Source organism: Callorhinchus milii, unplaced genomic scaffold (genome assembly GCF_018977255.1).
Source record: "Callorhinchus milii isolate IMCB2004 unplaced genomic scaffold, IMCB_Cmil_1.0 Scaffold24, whole genome shotgun sequence".
Lineage (NCBI taxonomy): Eukaryota > Metazoa > Chordata > Chondrichthyes > Chimaeriformes > Callorhinchidae > Callorhinchus > Callorhinchus milii.
This window is the reverse complement of record NW_024704765.1, coordinates 672,159-698,719: the sequence shown is the minus strand read 5'-3', so window position 1 is coordinate 698,719 and position 26,561 is coordinate 672,159. Positions and strand designations below refer to the sequence as shown.

Below are 26,561 nucleotides of genomic sequence, written 5' to 3'. Positions count from 1 at the left end.
TAAAGTTGCACTCGAATGTCAACTTGGACTGTGAGCTCAGGTCGTGAGTGTGGCTTCAACCGACACCCTTGTGATTCAGAGGCGAGAGCACCTTTGACATGATCCAAAAATAGTTACATAGCAAATATACAGGGCACATACAGGTCAGTTGAATTTGGTATTTGCCTATTAGGCACATTTGACCCCAAATCACGCAGCTTTGTTATGAAGTCTGATGTGCCTGTTGGGTAAGTCACCTTCCAGTCCAGTGGATTTCTGACACCATTTCACAAGTGGTCCAGATCCCTGGCCTCCATTCTCTTCTTGAACAGTGCCATTGGATCTTAAACATTCACCTGAACAAGCAAACAGCACCTCAGTTTAACATTGTGGAGTCCAGTAGCTTATTTGTTAAAGCACTCACCTCGCAAGCAAGAGAACCCGAGCTCGATTCCCGGGCAGGGCAAAACTCTCCTTACTCTACATGCCTCTGTTTACCTAGCAGTAAATAGGAACCCGGTTGTTAGTCGATTGGCAGATCGTTTTCCAGGGCTAATCATCCCTCCAAAAAATGATCCATGACTGTTTGTGGGACACTGATATGTGCAATTGGCTTTCACTCACAAAATACACAATCAATTCACTTTACAGTATATCCTGTATATTGAGACGTCTCAACGACAAGATAATATATCAAATGTAAGAATCATTATTATTGTTATCTCATCTGAAAGATGGATAACTCTAAAAATTGTTCTTCAGTCCAGCCTTGATTTGGAAATGAGTTAAGGAAACCTTACAAGAGCTGAGGAAAACCAGTTTTCAAGTTGAAACTGAATGTAAGAACTTAAAAAAATTTAAGAGAAAATAATCTTGCAGCTTTAAACTGGATGAAATATCACGCTTTATATAATATGGGGGAATGAAAAGGGCTAAAATATTGAGTCAGTGGGGTCTAATTTACTGTATATCCTCATAGGATTCCTTAATAAGTAATATGAGTGGCACACTTGGAGGCTCCTTGCGCTAACCAATGGTACCTCAAGCCAACTCGCGGAACAAAGCTTTGATGCTGTCGATTTCTGTATCAGCGTTCTCGCAGGTTCATGGGCTATTCCCTAATGAGGAATCCTGTTCAAAAATCCCTCCGATTAGCCCAGTGACATGAAAGGTGCTATACCAATGTAATTAGTTGTTCTACGTGGTACAAATCTTGTTTAAAAGAGAACACTAAGATGAGCTCAGTGTTTGGCTTTGTGTAATCTGCATCATTCCCCCTCAGGTTGAGAAGTCCATGAGGAAGAAGAGGCTCCAGATTGAGGATTTCAGTATTTACTGGGATGTGGACTGTGAATTACTGGGTGACCTGCCTCCCTCTGAAGTCCAGGTTTGATGTTTATTTCCAGAGTTTAAGTAGTTTAAAGTCACCACTTTGATCTGCACAGTGTCTATATACTTTCACCAAATCCATCTGTCTTCACAGAGGGCAGGGTATGTTTGGAGCCCTTCTGTTCTCCAGCTGTTTGTATGGGCAATCCTATGTAGCAGCAGGTCAGGCAGCATTTGTGGAGAGAGAAAAGTGAATTAACGTTTGATGACCTTTTGCAGAATTGTGTGTTTCCAGCGACTTCTGTTTTTATTTCAGATTTCCAGTATCTGCAGTATTTTGCCCTATGTTCCTGGTATTGGAAAAGGTTTTTTATGATTCTAGTGATTGTCACGGGGAATAAAAAGGTTAAAGCTTCACATTGACAGTTTTCTCACTCATTTTTCAGGAGGCAATGGATTGTTGCCTGGAGAACCGAAACCACAAGTATGTGCTGGAGCCTGTTTGCGCCTCTGCCCTGTTAAAGCGAAATTGCTCGAAGGAGTCTCTTCGCTCTCGCAGTACCCCACGCATCGAGTGCAGTGTCAAGCTGGAGACCATCCCACTGAAACTGTCACAGGTAACAAAGGACCTTATTGATTCCTAAAACACAGATTAGATAGTTGTTTTCTTTTAGGAAATAACTTTATGGGATACAGTACATAGGTAGTTCGGGATATATGTGCATGCAACCACCAGGAAGATGGAAGAGAAACTAGATGGAGCTTGGCTTTTTTTTGTCCAGCGTTTCATATGTTTGTATGTTATGTTCTTATGACCTGGACCACACAGGAGAACTTTGTGATGGGATTCTCCTCATCTTGTCTTTCTCTGTCTCCCTCTCTCCCTCTATGTGTGTGTGTATCTCTCTCTCTCTGCTAATTGTCTCTGTCTCTCCTTCTGTGTCTCTGTTTCTCTCTGTCTCTCAGGTCTTTGTCTCATTTAATATCGATCAGTTGGGATTTGACAATTTCAGAGATAGAACAAGAACATTTGCTTACTTGCTAGAACAGGGATGTGACCTGTCAATCTCTGGGTTAGGGTGTGCTACTGCAACCATCAGGTTGCTTGCGAAAGTCTTTTGTAACTCTAGGTACATATGGCTTCAAACAGTCAAATTGGGATGTCAAGTTAGTCAAAAAATAGTCCAGGAGGTTGCAGGTCTGTCTCTTCTAAAGCCATGGTTACTAGATGTTTGTTAACTCATTTTGTTTGTACTAATGGTTTGAGTTAGGGATTTGATACAACAGTTAACCTGGACACAGTTGATACACAGGCTGCAGCTAATTGTGATCTTTGGGCTCAGATTTAATGCAGTTGGGTATTATTAGACTGGGCAAGGGGCTTGTGTGGTTGAATCAGACAGTGTACATGCATTCAGGAGGAAGCTAGACCTTCACATAAGGGAGAATAGAATAGATGGGTGTGGGAGAGAGGAAGGAATGGTTGAGCCAAGCGGCCTGTTTCCATGCTGTTCTTTGTAATATTTGTAATGTTCCAGTTTGATTTGTCAATGCACATTAGTCTGTGTTAGTGTGGCTTGATTTGCGTGTGTTTTCAGGTGCAGTACCAGCAATTGGTGACATTCCTGAAGGAAATGGAGAGGAAAGAGAGGCAACTCCGACTGAGGAAATGGAGGCCAAAAGTTGCCGTTGCAGAAAAGTAATTATCTTTTTAAATGAGGTTTTTTGCTCATTTCACCTATCCTCCTCGCCCCTCTGCCTATCGTATCCTGCTCCCATAGTGTATTTTAGTGTTGTTCCAGTTTTAGTTTCTCAATTCCATTTAATATCTCAAGTTCTCATAAAAACCCTTCATAGTTTTGAACACCTCGATCTGACCTTCTCTTCTCTCAACCTTCCAGCAAACCAACCCCAGTTTCTCCAGATAATTAAAGGCTCTCCTTACTGATCTCACCCTGGTTAATTTCCCCTTACCCTATCCATAGGGTCGTCATCCTTCCTAAAGTGAACACCCAAAACGATGCAGTATTCTATCTGAGGCCGAACCTATGATTTCTCTATTTATGTTTCCTTCTAAATAGTTCACGAGAGTGGTGGATCTTTGCACTGAACGCTAATCTCGCTGAGATCCGTGAGCAGAGGCTGAGATCAAACTGGTCCTTTGTGTTGCAACGAGCAAGGGACGCTGTCTTCTACACAGAGAAATACTATCAGAAGCTGAAAGGGGGTCTGATTACCCCTGAGGAGGAGGTAATCCTGGCCTGGTTGAGACTGCCGACAAGTCGTGCACAATTTTGCATTAAGAACACATGGGGCACTTGTCGGAAGAGAAAGGGGGAAAGGTCACACTGGTCAGTGTTCAGTTATCAGCTCGGTTGGTGGCACTGTTGTCTCCAGGCCTGAAGATTGTGGGTTTATGCCCTACAGCAGGGGTCTCCAACTGGTAGGTCTGTTCTGCCCATTCTGCAAGTAAACACCCAGCTCACAATCCCCCAGATCCTCTGTGCCTGTTTGTGGGATCTTGCTGTGTGTAGAATGGCTGCCTTATTTGCTGGCAAAAGCAGTCATAACACTGGACGGTGATTCCCGTAAAGCATAATGACCTGAAACCTGCAAATGTAAGTTCTGTTTGCTGTGGGGTTGTTGGAAGGTTTTGTTAATGGAATAGTTTGGAAAGCTTTGTTTTATTAGTTGAGTTGTTGCAGGTTTGTACTTTTCAGGTAAGGCTGGGGAAGGGAAACAGCGAAACAGCACTGAGAAATAAAATATTTTCTGTTTATCCTGTACCAGCAATCATACACCTAAAAAAAAATCCAAATATAGCTCAGAAAGAAACCATAGCTGAGCCTTTACGCCAGCGTACAGCTCTGACTGACGGAGTTTGGGTTTGTTTCTCTATCTCTGCAGAAAGAGCTGGAGAGGATCGAGGACGAGCAGACTTTGGAGGAGCTGAAGATCCTGCGGGAGATTGTTCATGAGCACTTGAGGAAGCAGGACGAGCTGGCAGAGGTCTGCACAAGGACTTTCTTGCACAAAATGGGGCTCGTATTTTGGGTCCGTGTGATATGTCTTGTAATGATCCTGGAGGCATTGAGAATGGTGTTGGACGGGGATAGAGGGGGTGTGGGAGGGGACAGGGGTCTGCGGCTATCTCCTGCCCATTTGATGAATATCACCAAGACAGCAAACTTGACCCTAAAATCTGCAAATATAGTATTGGTGTTTAGAGGAATGTGCAGTATGCGACCAGACGGGAATAAAACTGGAGACTAAGTGATGTGGAGTGAGGCATCGCTGAAAAATGAACTTCCCAACAGTGTCTTATCAATGTTTAGCCTTGACAAGAGACATCTCCCAGGGCATCCAGTAGTGTTGTACAAGACAGGTAGCAGGAACGAGGTTATTAGAAGTCAATGAAGGTCTATAGTAGAGAGCTGTTAGTATAAATTTCAGTATACTTTGTGAACGAGTTTCTTTCTCCTGTTAGTCTCTACCTCACCTCTTGATTATCACCCACCCCCATCTGTCATCCCTGAATAATACTTGCAGATACGCCAAGGCAGCAGGACAACAGCACACAGGCTTGTGAAGGTCAATTTTAGAATATACTCAAGGAAGTCTTTCTTCATAGAGAGTAATTAATGGCTGGAATGGGGTCATCAGGAAGGGTGGTGGAGGCTGGGGCGCCCAATTCACCTGATGGTGTAAAGGGGAGATGGTCGTCTCGAAGGATGAGACAACAACAACAACAAGTTGCATTTACATGGCACCCTTCATGTGGGGTAGCATCTCGGAGCGCTTGACAGTGGCGGAGTCAGGGGGAGAGGAGGTTGAAAGTGATCGTAAGCATGATCAAAAAGGAAGGTCTTTAGGTGGGATTTGAAATTGGAGAGGGAGGAGGCGAGGCAGAGGGACTGAGAGAGAAAGTTCCAGAGTTTCAGGTGGAGGCCAAATGGGCCCAGGAGATTTCTTCATTTTGTGATTTTATAAATAAGGAACTTTCAGCCTACTTTAATTTTGCTGGAACAAAATGGGAGCCACAAGATCTCAACCTGCTCCCATTCTCTTTTGCGCCACAGAGTGTGCGTGAGCCTGTATCAGACCCGCCGACGGCTTGCCCTCGCACAGACCCAGTTGCCGGCAGACGTAGCGGAGTGATCAAGTACCTGCAGTCCTGGTTCCCTGGGTGGGGTGGGTGGTACGGCTATCACCACAACCCTCAGCAGGTGGGCGAGGGCATCACCATTGAGGGCCTCACAGCCGAAGAGCAGCAGTGGAACCCCGAAGAGGTGCTCGGTACGTACAGCGAGACATTATTTAATAATGATAATAATAATACTTGCATTTGATACAGCGCCTTATCACGTCTTCGCTGTAAAGTGAATTGACTGTATATTTTGTGGGCGAAACGTGGCTGCTAGGTAAACAGATAGTGTGTGAGTAGTAAGGAAAAAAACTTAAATGCAAATGGTATTGTAATTATATTTGATCCACCAAAAGGGGCTGACGAGACCTCAGTTTAATGGTCCAATAAATGATCGAGTCTCAGTAATACACTAAAGTGTCAGCTAGCTGGCTCCACGTAGTTCCGTGCTTATATTGTGCAGACTTCCTTTTAAGAGTGCAGTGGAAAAATATTTAAGTACCAGATTGGAATTTGAATTCACACTAGACTAAAACTCCCAGTTGAGTCCGGGAGAGAGCGCCGCATTGTTGAGCCTCTTTTGGATAGGGCGGTAAACTGAGGCCCGCTCAGCCTGCACAAGGGACTTTCCCTTGGTCATCGTGCCCACCATCCTCCAGATACCTTTGGTCATTTCAATCACAGCTGTTGTGTGACTGCTGGGCACAATGGCCGACAGAGCAATCGCTACCTGCACAATAATAACACTGGAAGCTCTTTGAAAGGTTTTGTGTTATATTATATAGACACACATTCTTCTGTGTTATTAAGTAATTAACAGGATTTTGTTTGCTTTATTTTAGCTGCTGATGAGATCTTTGACCCAATGGCTGACACATCGAGTATGAACACAATCACGAGAAGGGACCACGTGTTTGCTAAGCTGAACTTCTTGCTGCAGAGTGGCACCGTGAGTCTCCTTCGACACGTGAAGGAGACCACACTGGACGTCAAAGAGGCAGCTTTCGTGGAACTGGAGTTCTCAGGTTAGCTGGCCAGAGGCTGATATATGCTTGCATAATAACCCAGTGTCTATGATTTTCACATCAGGAGGATGTCTCTCAAAGCACTTTACTGGATATACTTTGTATTTTGAAGACAAGTGCATCATTATTCAATTAAACTGCTACCACTACACCCCAAATATAAGGCGCTACCTGCCTCAATTTCTCTGGCTTGTCCCCTGTTTGGCCGTGCCTATAGTTACCTCCTTTCTGCCAGAATCGGTGTCAAAAAGTCCACCATTGTTCAGTGCTCCAAGGTGCTAACTCATATGAAAGACACTACATAGTTAGGCAAGTTTCCTTATTCCACATACCTCTGTTTACCTAGGAGTAAGTAGGAATCCGGTTGTTAGTTGATTGGTAGATCGCTTTTCCGTGCTAATAATCCTTTCGAAAAATAAATTAATAATAATAAGTTGGTCACTCAATCCATGACTGTTTGTGAGACACTCGTGTGCGCAATTGGCTGCCGCGTTTCGCTCACAAAATATACAGATAATTCATTTTACAGAATATTCTGTGAAGCGCTTTGAAACGTCTTGAAGACGTGATAAGGCGCTATATCAAATGCAAAGATTAGTAATAATAAAAATTGAATCACTAGGAATAGCCTGATGCCTTGTAAATGCAGATTCACAACATATTACTGGATATTGTAATCTGAGGGGAAGTATTTGCAATGTATTTTTAAGTCTTTTCTGTTTAGGAGTGAAGATTGGAGTGGAGTCTTCGCCTCGCACAGAATCCACTCTGTTCTCAGTCCAGCTAGGTGGTCTGTTTCTGCGAGATTTGGCAACACAGGGAACATTATTCCCTGTTCTTGTCTCTCCCAAGCCGGTGAGTTCTGATGTACAATAAAGCTCAACTGTATTCATTTATCAACCATAGTTTCTGCCATTTCGCCCAAATATATAGTAAATTCACTTGACAGTATATTCTGTGAAGCGCTTTAAGACTCATGGAGTCCTGTAGCTCAGTGGTTAGAGCACTCGCTTTGCAAGTGAGAGACCTGAGTTCAATTCCAGGCAGAGGGTGAAACCTTGGGCAAGTTTCCTTACTCCACACAGAGCCTAATAATAATCCCTCCAAAACAAAAAAAATAATAAAATTGGTCATTTTCAATTACAATTGTTTGTGGGACATTGCTATGCGCAATTGGCTGCCGCGTTCACCCACAAATTCACTTTACAGTATATTCTGTGAAGCGCTTTGAGACATCTAGAAGACGTGAAAAGCGCTATATCAAATGCAAGGATTATTATTATTATTAAGACGTCTCAAAGAAGTCACTCCGAGTGATTGACCGGGAATCCTAAATTTCTGTTTCTCTTCTGGGCTGACCAGATGGATTGCCTGCAATAGTCTTTTTCAGTCCTGTACATTCAAGGTTTAGTGCTTTCCGTCGTCTCTGCCCTCCCCTCGGGTGCCCAGTCAGCCACGTCAAGCGCTTTGAGACATCCTCTAGATGGATGTGAAAGGTGCTGTAGAAATGTCATTTGTATGTAAATATATTGCAATGTTCTGTTCTGTTTTGAAAGGAAAAGGATGCTGGGAGCTTATCACAAACCCTGGGTCTGCACACTGCTTCAGCTGAGACTCCCAGTCCCAACCCAGGTGAGGCATAGTGTCAGGCCATTTCGATTTCTTTTGTAGATAAATCTCTTGCACTTGTTGATTACTGTTTACTCAGTTACCTGTCATAATTGTTTCGAGGATGTACAGGAAGTATTTTAGATTGCTTTCATTTCCTTGTCCTGTGTTCTGGCTTCTGGTTCTCCAGGCAAGATGCCTCCTGTCTTCGAAATGATTTACGAGAAGAATCCAGTGCGGAGTAATTATGAGAGGAGGCTGGAAGTCAGCACTCGACCCCTCAATATTATCTACAACCCCCAGGCGATCAAGAAGGTGGCTGACTTCTTCTACAAGGGCAAAGCGCATTCCGCAGGTCAGGAGACGGGAGAGAAAGTGGAAAGAAACTCATAGGGACCTTTATTTCCAGATAATCAACCCTTCCTCAATTGAGTCGTCAACTCAAACAGTCTGTCGCACACTCTAATTCAGTGATGCGAGTGTGCTGTTAGTGGTGCTGTCCTTTTATTGAGATACTAAACTCACGTCCTGTCTGCTTATTCAGGTGAACAGCAAAGATCCCATGGCACTATTTGAAAAGAGAAGGGAATTTCTCCCGGTGTCCTGGCCAACAATTAAATTGTGCACCCCAAAATATAGTCAATTCATTTCACAGTATATTCTGTAAAGCTCTTTGAGACGTCTCAAAGATGTGATAAAGCACTATATCAAATGCAAGAATTATTATTCACTTGATGGCTGTTTGTGTGCCAATTGGCTGATGCGTTCACCTACACGCTACAGTGTACTTTCCAGGGAAGTACTTTTGAGAGTTCTCCCGATGTAAATGGCACTAGATCAAATGCAAGGATTGTTAGTATCAATTTCTATCTATCTGTCTTGTGATTTCAGATGGACGTGAATTTATGTGACTGAATGATGTGAACCTAGATGGGACATTTACTGGGGCAACTTAGCTTTCGCCGTTGCTGCATTAACGTTAACTTTTCTAATTCATCTCGTTCTGTGAAATACTTTGAGCGATTTCCTTTACATGAAGGACACTTTATTGATGTCAGTAATTGCTTTCCTGAAACTTCAGATTCCTCTCACTCAGACCTTAAGATTTCATATTTAAGATTGTGCAGAAATTTGGAAAATTCTGAACTTAAGTCTTAATTTGGAAATCTTTAAAGTGCCTCAGAAATCCAAAAGTGCCAGTTCCCTTAGATATTTGTCCTGTCTCTCTCTCCGCCACACAGTGCCAGTTCCTTAGATAGCTGTCCCATCTCTTATCCCCGACACAGTGCAGGCACCTAATATATAATTTTCTCTCTGTCTCCACAGTACTACTGTCTCTCCCTTACGAGAGGCTAGTTATCCAGCTTGCAGGTATTGGGTGCCTGTCTGAATGTTACAACACAGAAAGCAAAGAAGTTTCCTGGCTGTTAGGGAACATAATCTTCTGACAGTTCCTCCAGTTAAATCAATTTAAATGAAATTTATAGAATAGAACAACTAGAATGGGAAAGCAGTGTTTGCTGGGTTTTTTTGCATTTAAAATAATAATATCCTTGCATTTGATATGCCGTCTTATCACATCTTCGAGATGTCTCAAAGTCCTTCACAGAACATACTTTAACCTGAATTAACTGTGTATTTCGTGTCTGAAATTTGTAAGGAAACAAGAGTTTTAAAGTAATGGTGTACATGGTGACCGGCAATGAATGGCATCATTCTAAAGTGATTTGTCCCTCTCTCTGACTACAGGCTTTGCGTATCAGTCGGAGCTTGAGCTACGGGTGGCAGAGGCTGCCAGGAGACAATACAACAAACTGAAAATGCAGACAAAGGCTGAGATCAGGCAAACCATTGACCAGTTGCTGGAGGGAGAGTTCATTGTAAGTTTGACAGCCATTCTGTAAAATTCTTGTGTTGCGTCGCTTTCATTTTTCTTAAAAGAATATGGTGTGATTTTCTGGTGGAAAGTAATTGAAATACTAGGTTTCATCCACAAGAGGCCATCAGTGGCTTACGTAAAGAGCAACAGCAAACTAGTGTAATGAGCTCCCAATTGGCTGAGGGCCCAACCTGCTTTACGCCTAAGTTGTACAGTTGACATTTACAACAAAGTAGATACTTGATCCCCGATCTATGGAAATTGGTATCTCCTAGACTTGTAGGGTCTCAGCTAGACTTTTCCTGCCCTCTGGGTCAGAAAGAAGCCTGTGGGTCACACCTTCACTTCTGGACCTGATTCTTCGAGCCAGCTTGTACTGGGGAATTGTAGAAGGAGGCCATTCAGCCCATTGAGTCTGTATCAGCTGTGCGAGCAAGTTGCACTTTCAATCTCGCTACCCTGCCCTATCCCCACACCCCCTCTCAAGCCTCTGTCCTTCATGTCCTTGTCTACTTCCCTCTTGAAACCCACAATGGACTCTGCCTCTACTAGCTTAGTCGTAGTTCCATGATCCAATAAATCTTCTTTTGCTCTTATATTTATGTCCCATAATCACTGACTCTCGTACCAGTAGAAATACTTTCTCCCTATTTAACATGTCAAAATCCCTTATCATCTTGTACACCTTTATCGGGTCCCCTTTCAACCTTTCCCATCCAATAAAAAGAAACCCAACTTCTCCAATCTGTCCTCATAACTATAACTCCTCATCACTGGTATCTCATAAGCCACCTCGGTAACCCCTCTAAAGCCTTAACATCCGAAAGCAATATTAAACCAAGATCTGCTCTTTTGTGGGTAATGGAGATCACATGACAGAAAGGACGTTTTTCTCAACCAACAATCCTCTAGATAAATTGATCATTTACCTCACAGCTGTTTGTAGAATTTGGGTGTGTGAAAAATGGCTGCTGTATTTGCCTACAGTAATAATTACTATAAATTACTCTGAGATGTTTTGTGAGATATAAGAATAGAGTTTCTTCTTTCTACAGCTTTTTCATAAGGGTTTCAAGTACAAGATCTAAAATCTGATCCAAAGATCTGCAAATAGTGTAAACTTTTAATTTTGCTTCCTACAGGAGAAGGATAAACGCTGGCTTATGAAGTTGGACATCTCTGCTCCTCAGGTGATCTTCCCAGACGATTTCAAATCCCCAGATTCTGTACTAGTCGTCATGGATCTCGGACGAATACTGCTGACAAATTTGCAAGGTAATTTCCCTAAAAGTTCTTCCCAAAAATCTTTAGTTTCTCCTTTAGTGCTGTAGGGCAGATCATGGTTTAATATCGCTCTGGAAATCCATCCCCCAGTCACGCCGCCTCACCCCTCGTTAGCCTCCTTCAAATCCACCTCAAGACCCTCTTTAACCATGCCATTGGCCACCCCCCTTCTCCTCCCTCTCCCCCCTGACCCCAGCTCAGGTCTGAAATGCTGTATTCTGTCCAGCGCCTTGGGACGTCCACCCGACGTGAAAGGCGCTATACACATGTAATCTTGTTGTTGTTTCGTTGTAATAGCTCATGCCAGTGTCGTTGCTGTCTTAGGAACGTTATGCAGTGTGAAGGGCACCATGTAAATGCAAGTCGCTGTTGTTTTACACAGCTTTTAAATAATAAGCCAGGCTCTAGAGGCAAGTCGTAAAGCACCTAGTATTCCTGACTCTGGATCTGGGAAGATCCAACCTCAACCAGATCACCTGATTCCTCCGCTTCTAGTGAAAGATGGCGGAGTCAGAGCAAGTTGACCCATTAGTGAACTTCTTGATCTCTTTACACAAGTATCACGGTGATAGCCACACGCACATAACACCGAATTACCCTATAGCAGAAATGCAAAAAAGCCATGTGCCAAGACCCCTAGATTTTCAGATGTTAGCAACTTTGGAAGTTTTTTTTCTGCCTTCCCACCCCATTCATCTTCCCCCATTGTCTTACAATGAAATCATCTGGCCCTCATGTCTTCCTGTCCTCTTTGCAGAGGAATCCAAAGTTAAAGCCAAAACCAGGCTGTCATTGAAAGAAGATGAATTCAGTGATGATGAATACCAGACCCCGCTCGCCACACCACCCAACACGCCTCCCCCCGAGCCCACCGCCAAGACTCCCAACATTGTTGGCATAGGTTTCACTGAGGAGCAGCTTCAGGAACGCTTTCTCAACAATAAGCTTTACGAGAAATACTCGCTATCCTTCATGGACATGCAGATTATGGTCGGGCGAGTGAAGGACAATTGGAAGCACGCTCAAGATAGCGAGGTTGGGCCAACGCATGTTGTGGAGAAGTTTAACGTGCTGCTGCAACTAGAACGGAGATTAATGTACACCTCAGATCCAAACCGCCCCAGCGCCATGCTATCGGGGACTCTGCCCGATCTCAAAATCCACGTAAACGAAGACAAAATCGTAGCTTTGAGCAACTTTTTGTCCAGGATGACAACGGCCGAGACGCCGCAGACCTGGGCAGAGCCGCAATCGTTGAGGCGAGAAAAGATCTTCACTAAAGAGGGGCGTCAGGGAAAGCTGCTGGACTCCAGGATGAGCCTGACTCAGAGCGTGATAGCTCTCGAGCAGCACACCCGAGAGATGCTGGTGGAATCCAAGCTACTGCTGGCCGAGTTCAGAGTAAACTACATGCAACTGGGGGTGGAGAGCTGCGGTCGGTACATCTCGGTGCTGAAGGTCTTTGGCATCAACTCCAACTTTGTGAAGAGGCCCTACGACACAGAGGTGACGCTGACCGTACATGGGCTGCTCCTGGTGGACACCGTCCAGACGTACGGCTCTGACTTTGACCTGCTCATGGCATCCCACAAGAACCTGAGTTTCGACGTTCCCACCGGAAGCCTCCGGGATAGCGGGCCGCAGTCTCCCGCCTCCCCTCTCCTGTCCCCTTTCCCTTTGCTCAATACGGTGCTCAACAACACCATCTCGCCGGATAAGAGCAAATCCTCCCAGTTGCCAGGTGAACAGGTCCCTTCAGTATTTTTTGCTCAGGACCAAGATGTCCTGATCAAACTGGAATACCAGTTTGTGAGCTCCGACTGTCCTTCCATGAACCTTGACAGTTCTCTGCAGGTCATGTCCCTGCAGGTCAATAACTTGGACATCATCCTCAACCCAGAAACCATGGTGGAACTCATCGGCTTCCTACAGAAGTCATTTCCCAAGGGGAAAGAGGATGCAAGTCCTCAGCCACTATTGAATGATGCGGAAATGGATTTTGGGGACAAGGAATCCATTCAGTCCACCTATGATCAGAACACTGAGGTGGCCGTTGAAATCCATCGGCTTAACGTACTGCTCCTCCGGACCGTGAGGTTATCAAGCGGTGAGAAATTAGGGCGGAAGATCGCAACCGCGAGCATCAACGGCACCAAGGTCAACGTGTCTATGGGTAGCCGGTTCGAGGTCAATGGATCTCTCGGCTGCCTCCAGCTGGTGGACTTGACCCAGGATGATGTGAAGAACCACTTTGTGGTGAGCATTGGGAACACCCAAGCCTACGAGACTGTCAGCGACTTTGGTTTCTTTGGGCCTGTCTTCATGAGACCCGAGAGCGAAGGGAATCTCAGTGAAGCACTGAGCTTTAAGCTGCTCGAGAAATCCCAAGAGGAATTCTCGCTGAATCTGCACATGGCATCTTTGCATTACAACCATTCGCCCAAGTTCCTGAAGGAGCTCAGCTTGTCCATGGACGAGCTGGAGGACAACTTCCAGAACATGCTGAAGAGCGCGGCTTCCAAAGTCTCCACCGTCCTGGTGAACAAGACAGCAGAGTACAGTGAGATGGTCATGCTCTTCGAGCTGCCGCGGAGGTCCCGGGAGATGTTCACCTTTGATTACGGTGAAGAACTGACTTCTGGGATGGAATCCCCGCGGCAGAAACCAATCAAGCTCATCTTAAACATCAACATCGAGTCGCCGGTGGTCGCTATCCCACGGAGGCCAGGCAGCTCAGAGCTGCTGGTGGGTCATCTGGGCCGAACGTCCATCCAGAACTTTGTGACGGGTGAGGACGACTCTGAAAGGGATCGGCTACAGGTGGAAATCAAAGATATCAAGCTCTACTCTCTGAACAGCAGCACTCTAGGTGGGCCCCGTGGCTCCAGGGGAGACGGCAGTGAATCGTCACGGCCAGGCTCGGGATCTGCCAGCATCTCCAGCCAGGAGGAGGTCCACTTCACCCGACAAGACTTCTTTGAATCCGTACACAAGGGTCAGGGTCAGTTCTAAGAGGAAACATTCGATAACTTAGTGACAGCTTGGCTCAGTCGGTCACTCTCCAAGTTCATCTTTGTCTGAGAAGGGTGTGTGGATTCCAACCCATGTTGGGAATTTGCGGGTCCACAGTACTCCAGCTGATGACACCACAGCCAGTCTGGCTCATCAGCAGGACCTAGAAGGGCAGATCAGCCACTGAGGACAGGGAGTCATGTTAACCATGCAAGCTCCTGTTAACCATGCAAGCCAAAGCCCTAGCTAGACCAGCAGCAAAAAAGCTTGCCAGACAGCAATATCAATGGCAACCTATAGTTTTTCGCTGGTTAGACTCCAGCAGTTACCCCATCGCACACTCTGGGGTTCCCAAGCCTTGGCACTTGCCAACCTGCGCCTAGATTTTGTAGAATTAGGTAAGCAGGATACGTCCCTCCAGGGAGAGAGAGAGTGTGTGTGTGTTCCATTCCAACAATCTCTCTATGGGATTTCCATGTGTAATTGGGATGCATGGAATTCTCAGCTTGGTTTGGATACTCTTAAGCATGCTGATGAGTTTCCGAATGTGTCAGATTCCCGGCTGACCATATGTAAAAAAAAACGCTCTGAGACGCTATTCCATGTGAAAGGCGCCATCTAAATGCTATATAAAAGTTGTTGTTGTTAAACTGAGGTCCCATCTGCCTGTTCAAGTGGACGTTCAAAATCCAAAAAGAGAAGGGAGTTTTCCCGGTGTCCTGGCCAACAATCCTCCAAATCAATTGGTCATTCACTTCATGGATGGTTGTGTGACCTTGCTGAGCACACAGTGGCTTCCACATTTACCTACAAAAATTACATTAATTACTATAAAGCTATTTGAAGACATGATTGTAAGGTGCTACGAACACTTATTCATTGTTAATTTTCTAGCCTTTCACATCCTGAACAACACTACAATCCAATTTATCTTGGAAAAAATTCCACTGGAGTTGGATCAACATCTATCCTTCCCAAGTCTGAGCTCTCCTGACTCCTATGAGACCACCAGTAAAATGAAGATCGAGGGGAAGTTCGTCAATCCTCTTAAGGTGAAGCAACAACATTCTGTTCTACAGATTGGGGCCAGGGTCAGAAGAGCTCCCAAGTGGAGGTACATGGCACAGCACTGGGCTTTGTGCAGTCATTTAGCCCGGGAGAAAAGGTTGTTCAAAAAGGATTGCATTTCCCCATTGTCTGCAGTGTGTGTAGAGCAGAAGGATTAGGAGAGACATTGAAAGGAATTTCTTCACACCCTGTTTTTAAGTTGGGGTCTTAAATTCATCATCGCCTGCAGCTATAGAAACATTCAAATGGGAAACTAAATAAACAGCCTAAAATATTAAGTGATATGAGGGAAGGAGGTGGGAAATTAGATTAACTTAAAGATAGGAATTAGAAAAACAGGAAGCAGGGGCCCAGGCAGGAAAGGCTGAATGGTTGAGAATTTTGATGGTTCTATTATTTTTCCGATGCATGCCAATGGGCCTTTCCCTGAGTGCTTCATTGGGGATGATACTCAATCGGTGCTGACACTCCAGTGCAATACTCAGGGAGCCACTGCATTTTCCATCGGAGAATACATTCAACCAAGGTCCCTCTGACTGCTCAATTCCCTATCTTAATTGTTCCCCTAAGGTAGGGCATTGCACTGGAGAGTGTCAGCACCGACCATTTTCACCAGCACGCCTCAAGGAAATGGCTGCTAAATTTGTCTTCATAAACGCTGACTACACTTGAGTTTTAATAATCTCTGTGTTTGTTTTCCCTTTGTTGTTTGCAGGTGACGTTTGCAAAGCACGTTTATGAGCAGGTGCTGCAGACATTGGATAACCTGACGTACAGTGAGGAGCTCAGCAAAATGCCACACAGCTCGGCTGCTGCCACGCCAGACCCGCTCAGCACCTCCTCAGCACTGAGAAGCCCCAAATTCTCGGACCTCCAGCGGGAGTGGAAAGAGAGCGGGCTCTTCGGCCGAGTCAGTTACCCATCGACGCCGGTCGACTCGTTCCCAATCCCAGAGTCCAGATCCTTCACCCAGATTCAAGCCAACTTCTGCATCCCGGAGCTACAAGTGCAGCTGTGCGGAGATCTGACCCTGGGAGCTCAAGGCCTGATTAGTTTAGTGTTCCAGGACTTTGAAGTGGAATTCAGTAAAGATCAGCCTCACACACTGTCCATTCAGATCGCCTTGCGTTCCCTGCTGATGGAGGACTTGCTGGAAAAGAACCCCAACTCTAAACACAAGCGTCTCATGGTGTCACGAGGGGCCCCCAAAGCGTCCAGCTTCACCCACAAAGAATACCTCTCACAGTCCTGCCCGTCCACCTCCAACGCCAGGTACCCAGAGATGCCACGTTCCCTGCCAGCCCACGTAGAGGAGGTGCAGAATGTCTTCCAGTTCTACCAGAGACCAACGTCCACAACCCGGCGGAAGCCAAAGGAAGAGCAGGACGATTACCCCTTAACCCCGCCACCTTCCCCCACCTCGAGGAGCTCCAGGGCCCCCGGCAACCCAACCAACTTTGACGATTCGCTCGTCCACATCAACATGTTCCTGGTGGACAGGAAGCACCCAGAATTTGCCTCACGCTACGGCAGGATCAACCGCAACGTGGACGTGGACTTCAACTGCCTGGACGTACTGATCACTCTGCAGACCTGGGTGATGATCCTCGATTTCTTTGGCATCGGCTCAACGGCCAACAACCACGCAGTGAAGCTGCCCGCTGAGGAGCTGCACCAACTCAGCAAGTCAGAGGCCAGCCACGTCCTGCCAGCCCCAGGCCAGGAGCCCAGCAACACCAAACTGGACTTGAAGGTTTGAAGCTTTTTTTGTTCTTAAAAAAAAGTGAAACGTGATTGGATTCTATTCCAGTGTGCGTGAAGTCACAGTGTCAGGCAGCAATAAACGGGGCTAATGACAAGCTGAGCTGCATTGCTCTGTTAGGTGAATCTTGTTGCCTCTCTCTCTCCCAAACTCATGCTCGTGCTGTGTAGGTTGGTCAGGATGCACCTGCAGTGCCGTGTGCAGGTTTGGTCTCTGTGGCTTCAGGGCCTGTTGCAGATTGATTTCAAGATCTTCACACTCTCTGGCACCTCCCGATGTCTCACACCTGCTTACATCCCACTCTTCTACCCGCCACCACCTGTGCTCAGCTGTCTCCAGCCTCCTGCATGCCCCTCGCCCTCTCCCCTCCACCATTAGTGGCTGTGCTTTCTGAAGACCTTCCTCTTCCAATGGGCCTACTTCACCTCCCCTCTTTCCCTGGTTGGGCATCAAACGCCACTGTCAAGCGCTCCGAGATACTGCCCCGCATGAAGGGCACTACACAAATGCAAGTTGTTGTTGTTTTGCCACTGACTTCTTGCTTAACTTTGAATGTATAAAACAAAGAGCTGTAATTAAGTTTTATGAGCGGAGACTTTAAAATCGCACGGTTAGAAAATTTATCTGATGATCAAAGTGAGGTTCTGAGCATCAGGAAATGTCCAACGCCTTGGGATGTCCTCCTGACGTGAAAGGCGCTATACAAATGTAATCTTGTTGTAAAGAGGCTTGTGGGGGGGAAGGGTGGTGTTTGGTGTGCCAACAAACTCCACAATTTCCTCAGGTTAGAATTTATTAAAAAGCCAGTCAATTTGAGGCTAGGACAGTTTGATCTTGTCATTGCTGCTTGTTCACGCTGAGTATAATTAGAGCAATTTGCTCAGTGTGATTGCCTGGGGTTCGCTCAGGGTGACTGTAGTTCATATGTCACTCCTGTTCTTGCTCACACTTGCTGTACAGTGATGTGATGGCTCTCCCTCCAGGTTCACTCGCTGTCTCTGGTGCTGAACAAAAAGACAAATGAAATTGCCAAAGCCAATGTGTCCAAGCTTGCCGCGCACCTGGACTTGATTGGTGAGTTTTGATCCGCGTCTCTCATTCCCTGTTTGCTTCCTAGTGAATTTAAATGTCGAGTTAATGTGTCCATCCGGGGCTGACATAATTCTTCCTTAATACAAACTAATTTGACTGTTTATGTCATTGTTTCGCATTGAGGCTTTGTACAGTTGTACCATTATATCTCATTGGTGCAGATCAACTGCACGTTTTGGTTCATTCCTAATGAATCTCAATCTGCATAACACTTTGGGACATTTCTTTGAAATGAAAGGCACTGTGTAAATGTAAGTTCTTGAGTGTAATTACCTATAGGCAAGAAGGCTTGATAGGCCTGGCTGTGAAGATAAATGCATCTTTGAGAAGATGTAAATTGGTGTCAGCTTGGCTCAGTGGTAACTCTCTCGCCTCTGAGTCAGAAGGTTGCTGTTTCAAGCCCCACGTGAGGACTTTGAGCTCACAGTCTCGGCTGACAGTTCATTACAGTGCTGGGGAAACACTGCATAGTCAGAGGTCCCGGCCATCCTTTGATGAGATGTTAAACTGAGGTCTCGCTAAGTGGCAGACTGACTCCTCAAAAGAACTCGGGATTGTTATAGGAAAAGGGTGGGAGGCATCTATTCGTGGGGTGGGGGGGGTGAGGGTCAGCGAGAAAGCATAAAACAAGGCACAAATGCCTTCCCCGCCTACCATAGAGGTATTACCCGAACCCTGGCTTGCGGTGAGGGTGTGCACAGCGGCAGATTGCGAGCACAGTTATCATCCTCTTGGCGGCGATGGCAGCAGCTTTCCTCTCCTCCAGGCTCCTGGTTATCACCCCACGTGCCAAGTCCCGGTGCGGAGCGTGTCTGTGCAGGGAGAGGGGTAGCAACATCTGCGCCTGTGCTAGGCCAGACTGCCCCATTTGGACCTGGGCGTAAGTGCCTATAATGCCGATGTGACGACTGTGCCAAGGGTAAGTGTGTGTGTCACTCGATTCCTGGGGACCCCGTCAATGACAGCTATTTTCACGAGGCTCTCGGGCAGCGGGGGGCACTTACCATACCAAATAGCCAGCACCCCCACCGTCCTGTCTGCCTGTTTAGGTGGATGTTAAAGATCCCATGGTTTGGAATGGGAAGCAGGTTTTTAGCGACAATTTGGCTGATAGTCCCCCGTCTAAAATTGATTATTCATTTTGTGGCTTTGTGTGGGACAGATAGTAGGTGTGCATCTACAAATATACAATTACTTCCCTTTACTGTCTCTGGTGCTGCACAAAAAGACAAATGAAATTGCCAAAGCCAATGTGTCGAAGCTTGTAGCGTACCTCAACCTGATTGGCCTTCTGAACTGTGTCTTTGTCATTCCCTCTTTGCTTCCGAGTGAATTTAAATGTTGGGTTAATGTACCCGTGCGGGCTGATATTACTCTAACTTAATTCCTTTACTGTGGATCCTATCAAGCATTTGGAGATGTTTTGATGACCTGATTTTCAAATGCAATGGTTATTTTCATGTAAAAAGGCTCATTGAATTATGCCACTAGGGGTCGCTAGAGGCCTGCTAGAATTTCTTCTCCCGATGTGAGTGGGTTGCATCGTTTTGCCTTTATTCTAAGGTTATTGAATTGTTAAACTGTAAATGAGCAACATATCCAGGGTGGATAAGAACTGGAACTAAGTGTTTTGTGGACGTTTCGGCCGTAGTATACAGACAATTCACTTCACAGTATGTTCTGTGAAGCGCTTTGAGACGTCTTGAAGATGTGATAAGGCTCTATATCAAATACAAGGATTATTAATATTATAACGAGAATTGTTTGTATAATTTATAAAAATATCTCCCATGTGCAGCTCAAACACTATCCATTAGACCCAGCATGTCCACACTTGCGAAAGGATCATAGAGTTTACTCATTACATTACAGAATTCAGGGGCTGGTGGGGGAGTACTGGAGGGAATGCAGGAGATTCTGTAGATGCAGAAGGATATTTGACAAACTATTGGAGCACAACTGGAGAGCACAGGTTTAAATGATTAAGCTTTGAGCAGATCTTGAGATTAGAAGCTTTTTTTTCCTTGCAGAGAATATGTGGCAACACACAATCTGCCAAGCTGTCCGTGCTCCCATCAATGAACCCTTTCAAATGGTATTTGGATACGTGTCTGCCTGAGAAAAGGATTAGATAATATAAAGCGAGATGCAGATTAAAATGCAGATTCTGTACTGGGGCAGGAGACACGGAGGAAAGCTTGTAAAACCTTTACCCTCACAGAAGTAGAGAGAATGGATACTAAAAAGTCACACAATAATGGGAATTCATGCCATTCAAATAGGCTGATTGAAGATTATGATAATGATCCCTATAATTGATATGTCACCTGTAATATCGAAAGGTCTCCCAAGCCACAATCCTCTCATTGCCTTGGGACATCCTCCCAATATGAAAGGCTTTGGAAATGCAACTTGTGGTTTCAAGGATCTTCACAGGCAATTGCTGTCAGATGTAATGATTGTGTATTTATAGGTATTTTATGGACAAGGTCCAACAAACAGCTCTGAAATGAATGACTAGTTTTTGAAGGATTGTTGGCCAGAATACTGCGAGAAGATTCCTTCTCTTTCCAAATAGTGCCATGGGATCTTTCGTGACCACCTGGACAGGCAGATAGGACGTTGGTTTAACGTCTCATGCGAAGGACGGCATCTCTGACAATGCAGTGCTCCCCCCAGCACTGTGCTGGTGCGTCAACATCTGAGCTCAATGTCCCAATGTCTGGAATTAATTACTGATATTACACAAACTTACCGTCTCCCTGTGTGTTTGTGCTGATTGTGATTGAACTGTCTCCTTGTTCTACAGATGGGGACTTTGCCCTGCAGGGAAGCCTGGGGAGCCTTTCACTCAGTGACCTGACCCCTCATGGCGAGCTGTACAGAGAACGCTTCACCACCAGCGGCAAGGAGGCTCTCGTGTTTGACATTTACAAGTGCGTATTTAGTACTTCCAGGATTACAATGTCACCCAGTGACTTCCTGCCCAGGTTCCCTGCAGTGGAAAGGATGGAAAAACTATGATGGTTGAGCATCTCTTTTTCAATGGAAACTAAAAAAATTACAAAGACAAGTGGAAGGCGCACTCCCATTCGTGAAAAGGAGTTTTGTCTCATTCTTTTCTTTAGCTCAGTGGTTAGAGCGCTCGCTTCACAAGCGAGAGACCTGGGTTCAATTCCCAGCAGGGTGAAACCTTGGGCAAGTTTCCTTACTCCGCACACCTAATAATAATCGCTCAAGAAAAAAAGAATAATAATTTGGTCACTCAATCCACCACTGTTTGTGGGACGCTGCTGTGCGCAATTGGCTTCTGCATTTCGGCCACAAAAATGCAGTCAATTCACTTTACAGTATATTTCTGTGAAGCGCTTTGAGACGTCTTGAAGACATGAAAAGTGCTATATCACATTCAAGGATTATTATTAATAAAAAGGCCAGGTTGGTTCGGAATGAGGCAATCCTGCCTAAGGGCCTGTGTGTTTAGTTATAAGCCAGTTTTCCATTAACTGTCAGTGAAAGGCTAGCTACGTGTCTGCAGCTCTCACAGTATAACGTCATAAAGCTTTATCGTGGGATCTGACTGTACTGAGCCTACCTTGAGCACCCCTATCACGCCACCCCTTACTCTCTCAACTCTTGTTTAAAAATAGGACCCATCTCCTTCAGTCTTCTTAATTAAAGCCCTTGTCCCTAGTAAAATCCTAGTGAATGCATCCTGCACCACTGACCTATAACTATGACTTGTAATCCAATTTCAATTCAGCTCCCTTTGTGCTAGGTGTAAATGGAGTCTGACATCTAGGGATCTTTGCGTGTTATTCAGCAATGGAGAGCAGTTCTTTACTTGAACCCAGGTACGGCAAAGCGGATGCCAAGCTGAAGCGGGAGTGTGACGTGCGGGTGAGTCTTCAGATGGCGTCAGTACAGTATGTCCACACCCAGCGTTTCCAGGCCGAGGTGGTGGCTTTCATTCAGCACTTCACACAGCTACAGGACGTGCTGGGACGGCAGAGAGCTGCCAGCGAGGGACAAGCGGTAAGTTTGTTTTATTATAATAATAATAATCCTTGCATTTGATGTAGCAGCTTATCACGTCTTCGAGACGTCTCAAGGATACACTGTAAAGTGAATTGACTGTATGGTTTGTGGGCGAAATGCGGCAGCAAATTGCCTGAAGACCTTCCTGTTCAATCTTGCCTAAGGTCACCTCCCCCTGCTCCCAGCTCAGCATCATGCCCCGTCACTATCAAGCACTCTAGGACTCTTCCCTGCATGAGTGCCACTATATAAATGCAAATTGTTGTTGTTACCACCACTGAAGGCTGAGATCTGAGAGCCAGAAACCGACTACCTATTTTTTCAGTCCTTTCATTTGTTCTTGAACAATGGGTAACAACTTCATAAGTTTAGGTCTGGTGAAGACCCTGTGGCCCCATCTGACCTCATTCTTCCAGAATAGCTGCTCTACATCACAGCATTAAACTGCTTTTTAAATAAGTCTAGTGCCCTGGCTTCAACCACTGTTCTTGGCAACACAATCCAATTGTTAATTAGCCTCTGAGTAAAATACTTCCTGGAGTCCATCCTGAAATCTCCATTTGGCGTTTATATATCCTGGTCAGTCACACTGCCACCTCGCAGTCAGAAGTTTGTGCATTCAAGCCCCTTATTGTTGGACTTGAGCTCATGGCCAAGGCTGACATGCTAGTGCAGTGTTGTGGGAGGCCTGCAATTATAGCAAGGTTGTCTTTCAGATAAACTAAGGTTCTCGGGTGTTTTCAACACAACAAATTGCAATCTTTTGGACATTAATCCTCCAGATAAATCGGTCGTTCACCTCATGTTGTTTAGTGTTATCCTTGCCGAGCACAAAATGGCTGCTCTGTGTGCCTACAGAAACTGTCACTACACTTACCTTAAAGCATCTTGGGATTTTTTTATATTGTGCTCCAAAAATGTTTTTTTTATTCTATCTGTAAAATCACTTCAAATCCTTCAACTAACTTGCATTGCGTAAAACAAGTGTAATGTGTTGTGATGAGAGTGCCCGACTCCATTGGCTCCATATTCTCCCTATCCAGTTCAAGATCCTGGTCCTCACATACAAACCCTCCATGGCCTTTCTCCACCCTACCTCTGCGACCTCCTTACCCCCTACCAACCCGCCCATTCCCTCCGCTCGCTCCACGTCCCCCAACCCACCTGCCCCACCATTGGCGGGAGAGCCTTCAGCCACTCTGCCCCCAACCTCTGGAATTCCATCCCCCAGTCACTCCGGCTCTTCCCCTCCTTAGCCTCCTTCAAGTCCCACCTCAAGACCCTCCTCTTCGACCATGCCATCCGCCACCCCTCTTCCCCCCGAACCCAGCTCGGGTCTGAAATGCTGTACTCTGTCCAGCGCCTTGGGACGTCCTCCCGACGTAAAAGGCGCTATATAAATGTAATCTTGTTGTTGTTGCATCTACAGTTTAATGTCACTCATTCCAGGGCTGTTTGTGAGACGTTGCTGTGTATAAATTGGCTGCTGCGTTTGCCCACAAAATGCACACAGTTGCATGACTTTACAATATATTCTGTGAAGCGCTTTGACGCTATGATAAGGCACAATATCAAATGCAAGGATTATGATTATATTATAAAGTTTGGCAAAGCAAACTGCACTCCCAAAGGATTAATGGTTAACAGTAAAACTTTCATAGAACCATAGAAATGTACAGCACAGAAAGCCATTCGACATATTGTGTCTGGTCTGCTCTTTGAACGAGCAATCCATTCAATCCAATTTACCTACCCTTTTCCCTACTTCTGCGCAAATGACTCATTTTCAGATTTCTTTCTTGTTCCCTCTTGAAAGTTATGAGGGATCCAGCATCCATCATTGCATCTGGCAGCACATTCCACAGCCTAACAGCTCTCTTGTGTAACAGCTCTGTGCAAACGGAAATCCTCCAAATCTCCACTTTTGCTCCTTTGTGAATTGTTTTAAGTTGATGCCCTCCCATCACTGATTCACCAAATAATGGAAAGAAATTCTCCTCATTGACTCTTATCAAAACCCTCATCATTTCAAGAACCTTGATCAGGTTTCCCCTCAACCTTCCAAAGCTGGAAGGCTGCCAGCTGCAAGTGATTTTGCAATGTGAATGTTTATTGTGCTGTGAGATTAGTCAGTTCTCGGTTCCATACCAGCCTCAGTCTCTGCTCCCATAAATTGTTCTGGGTCACTTCATACTCAACAGTCAAGTGGCACCAATGTGGAATTTTCCATTACAGTTGCTGGGAGTTTCACATCTGGGTGGAATTCTATGATTAAAACTAATAAGAAACCGATGGGATTCATCACTTGTGTTGAATGAGTAGACTCCCTGTACCCTTATAGGCCACTCAACACAACAATAACCATCCTAATGATTAATGTATTGGTGTATTACACCCAGCACCTAGATTTACCAAAAAGTGAATTTGGAACATAGGAACTTGATGTGGCCATTCAGCCCATTAAGCCAGTTTCATAGTTGTATTAGATAATGCGGGATCTTTTAATCCTAGTTCCCTGCCTCCTCAGCGATCACTAACTGATGGTATTGTTTCAGTGTTGTTGCTATTAACCTTTCAGTAATTTAAAACCCTCCGTTTGACCTCCTCTTCTTCACTTCTACTTTTGCCACTCAAATTGAACAAACCTCCATGATGATGATGATGATGATCCTTACATTTGATGGAGCAACTTATCACTTAGTTGAAATGTTGCAAAGCACTTCTCACAGGATTGACTGTGAAGCACTGCGGCTGTGTATTTGTGAGGGAACGTAGCAGTCAATTTGTGCACAGCAGTGCCCCGCTGCTGAAGTGAATGATCAATTTTTATCTAGCGTATAGTTGGCCAGGACGCCATGAGAAATTCCTTTCACTTTTTGAAATTCCCAGGCACAGATGGGATCTGTTTAACAACTCATTCAATGGATAGAATCTTCAACACTGCAGCATACCCCCTGCACCGTACTGTCAGCCTAGTCTGTGAGCTTAAAAATTCCAACATGGGATTTGAACCTTCTCACTCAGAGGTGAGAGTGCTACAGACTGAGCTAGGCTGACATTTGATTTTTTTTATTTAGCAGGTTCTTTGATAAGAGCCATTCACCAGCACACCCTGAGCAAGGGAACAATTTTCTAAAGAATGTCACCCAATGGAAACCCACTACCTGCCCCACCTGGGCTGCAGAACAACAATAAAGGTGTAAAGCTACTTTATTTAAAAATGTAGATCAAGTGGTTTTGTGCTGAGTGGGTGATGGATTATGGGCATCTGATACTGAAGGTTCTTAGTGGAAAGATCCTGGGCTCGAACGAATGCTGAAGCTAATTCTACTGATTAGTAGAGAGGCAGGCGTTATCACATTTGTGGAGTCCTGTAGCTCAGTGGTTAGAGCACTCGCTTTGCAAGTGAGAGACCTGAGTTCAATTCCAGGCAGAGGGCGAAACCTTGGGCAAGTTTCCTTACTCCACACAGAGCCTAATAATAATCCCTTCAAAAACCAAAAACAATAATTAATTGGTCATTTTCAATCTACGACTGTTTGTGGGACATTGCTGTGCGCAATTGGCTGCCGCGTTCGCCCACAAATATACAGTCAATTCACTTTGCAGTATGTTCTGTGAAGCGCTTTGGGACGTCCTCCCGACGTGAAAAGCGCTATATCAAATGCAAGGATTATTATTATTATTATTATTGAAGCGGACAGCTCCAGCAACCTGCTTCCTGGCGTGTCGCTTGCACGTATGTTTTTCAGGGCAGCAGTGAAGACTAAAAGATAACAGTTCACAGAATTCATAGTTTAATGACCTGAAAATTTGCTGAACAGTGCTATTGTGGATGGCAGTCCCAGCTTTAGAGACAGTGCTGTGTCAAGATCCTATGTGAAAGCATTCTTCGTGGTGCCATCCCTTAACCGCGACATCTCCAGCCTTGTTCTCCTGCCACTCCCTCTGCTCCGTACCTCCCCCCCGCTCCTCCATTCCACCATCAGTGACTGAGCCTCTATACTCCAGCTCTCTGAAGCTCTCTCACCAAATGCCTCTGCCTCCCTTCTCCCTACTTTCAAAACCTTCCTTAAAATGCTTCTTGTTCAGCCTAGCCTTGCTACCCTTGCTTGCTCAGGCATCTACGCACCCCTGTAAAGCACTTCAGAATCTTATCCTCTACACGTTCTAGAAGTTTGTTGTTGAACCAATATCCTGTCTGCCCGTTCTTAAGGTGGATATTAAAGATCTCTGGCATTTTTTGAAAAGAAAAGGGAGTTTTTTTGTTGATGTCTGCCAACAACCCTCCCAAATAATTGGCCATTAAGTAGCCTCTGTTAAGCGCTCCGAGACACTACC

The 26,561-nt window shown here is 45.3% G+C and overlaps 1 protein-coding gene across 1 annotated transcript in view; it reads left to right on the top strand.

Moving 5' to 3' along the window:
- Positions 1-26,561, top strand: part of vps13d (vacuolar protein sorting 13 homolog D) — a 123,548-nt gene that overhangs the window by 10,463 nt on the left and 86,524 nt on the right. Inside the window, exons 6-23 of the mRNA XM_042343811.1 lie at positions 1,262-1,366; positions 1,755-1,925; positions 2,907-3,007; positions 3,390-3,558; positions 4,216-4,317; positions 5,388-5,604; positions 6,295-6,477; positions 7,202-7,332; positions 8,034-8,109; positions 8,276-8,440; positions 9,835-9,965; positions 11,107-11,239; positions 12,006-14,249; positions 15,155-15,312; positions 16,044-17,081; positions 18,074-18,164; positions 20,992-21,118; positions 22,037-22,217. Coding sequence (XP_042199745.1) covers positions 1,262-1,366; positions 1,755-1,925; positions 2,907-3,007; positions 3,390-3,558; positions 4,216-4,317; positions 5,388-5,604; positions 6,295-6,477; positions 7,202-7,332; positions 8,034-8,109; positions 8,276-8,440; positions 9,835-9,965; positions 11,107-11,239; positions 12,006-14,249; positions 15,155-15,312; positions 16,044-17,081; positions 18,074-18,164; positions 20,992-21,118; positions 22,037-22,217 — 5,523 coding nt within the window. The remainder of the gene's footprint in view (positions 1-1,261; positions 1,367-1,754; positions 1,926-2,906; positions 3,008-3,389; positions 3,559-4,215; positions 4,318-5,387; positions 5,605-6,294; positions 6,478-7,201; positions 7,333-8,033; positions 8,110-8,275; positions 8,441-9,834; positions 9,966-11,106; positions 11,240-12,005; positions 14,250-15,154; positions 15,313-16,043; positions 17,082-18,073; positions 18,165-20,991; positions 21,119-22,036; positions 22,218-26,561) is intronic.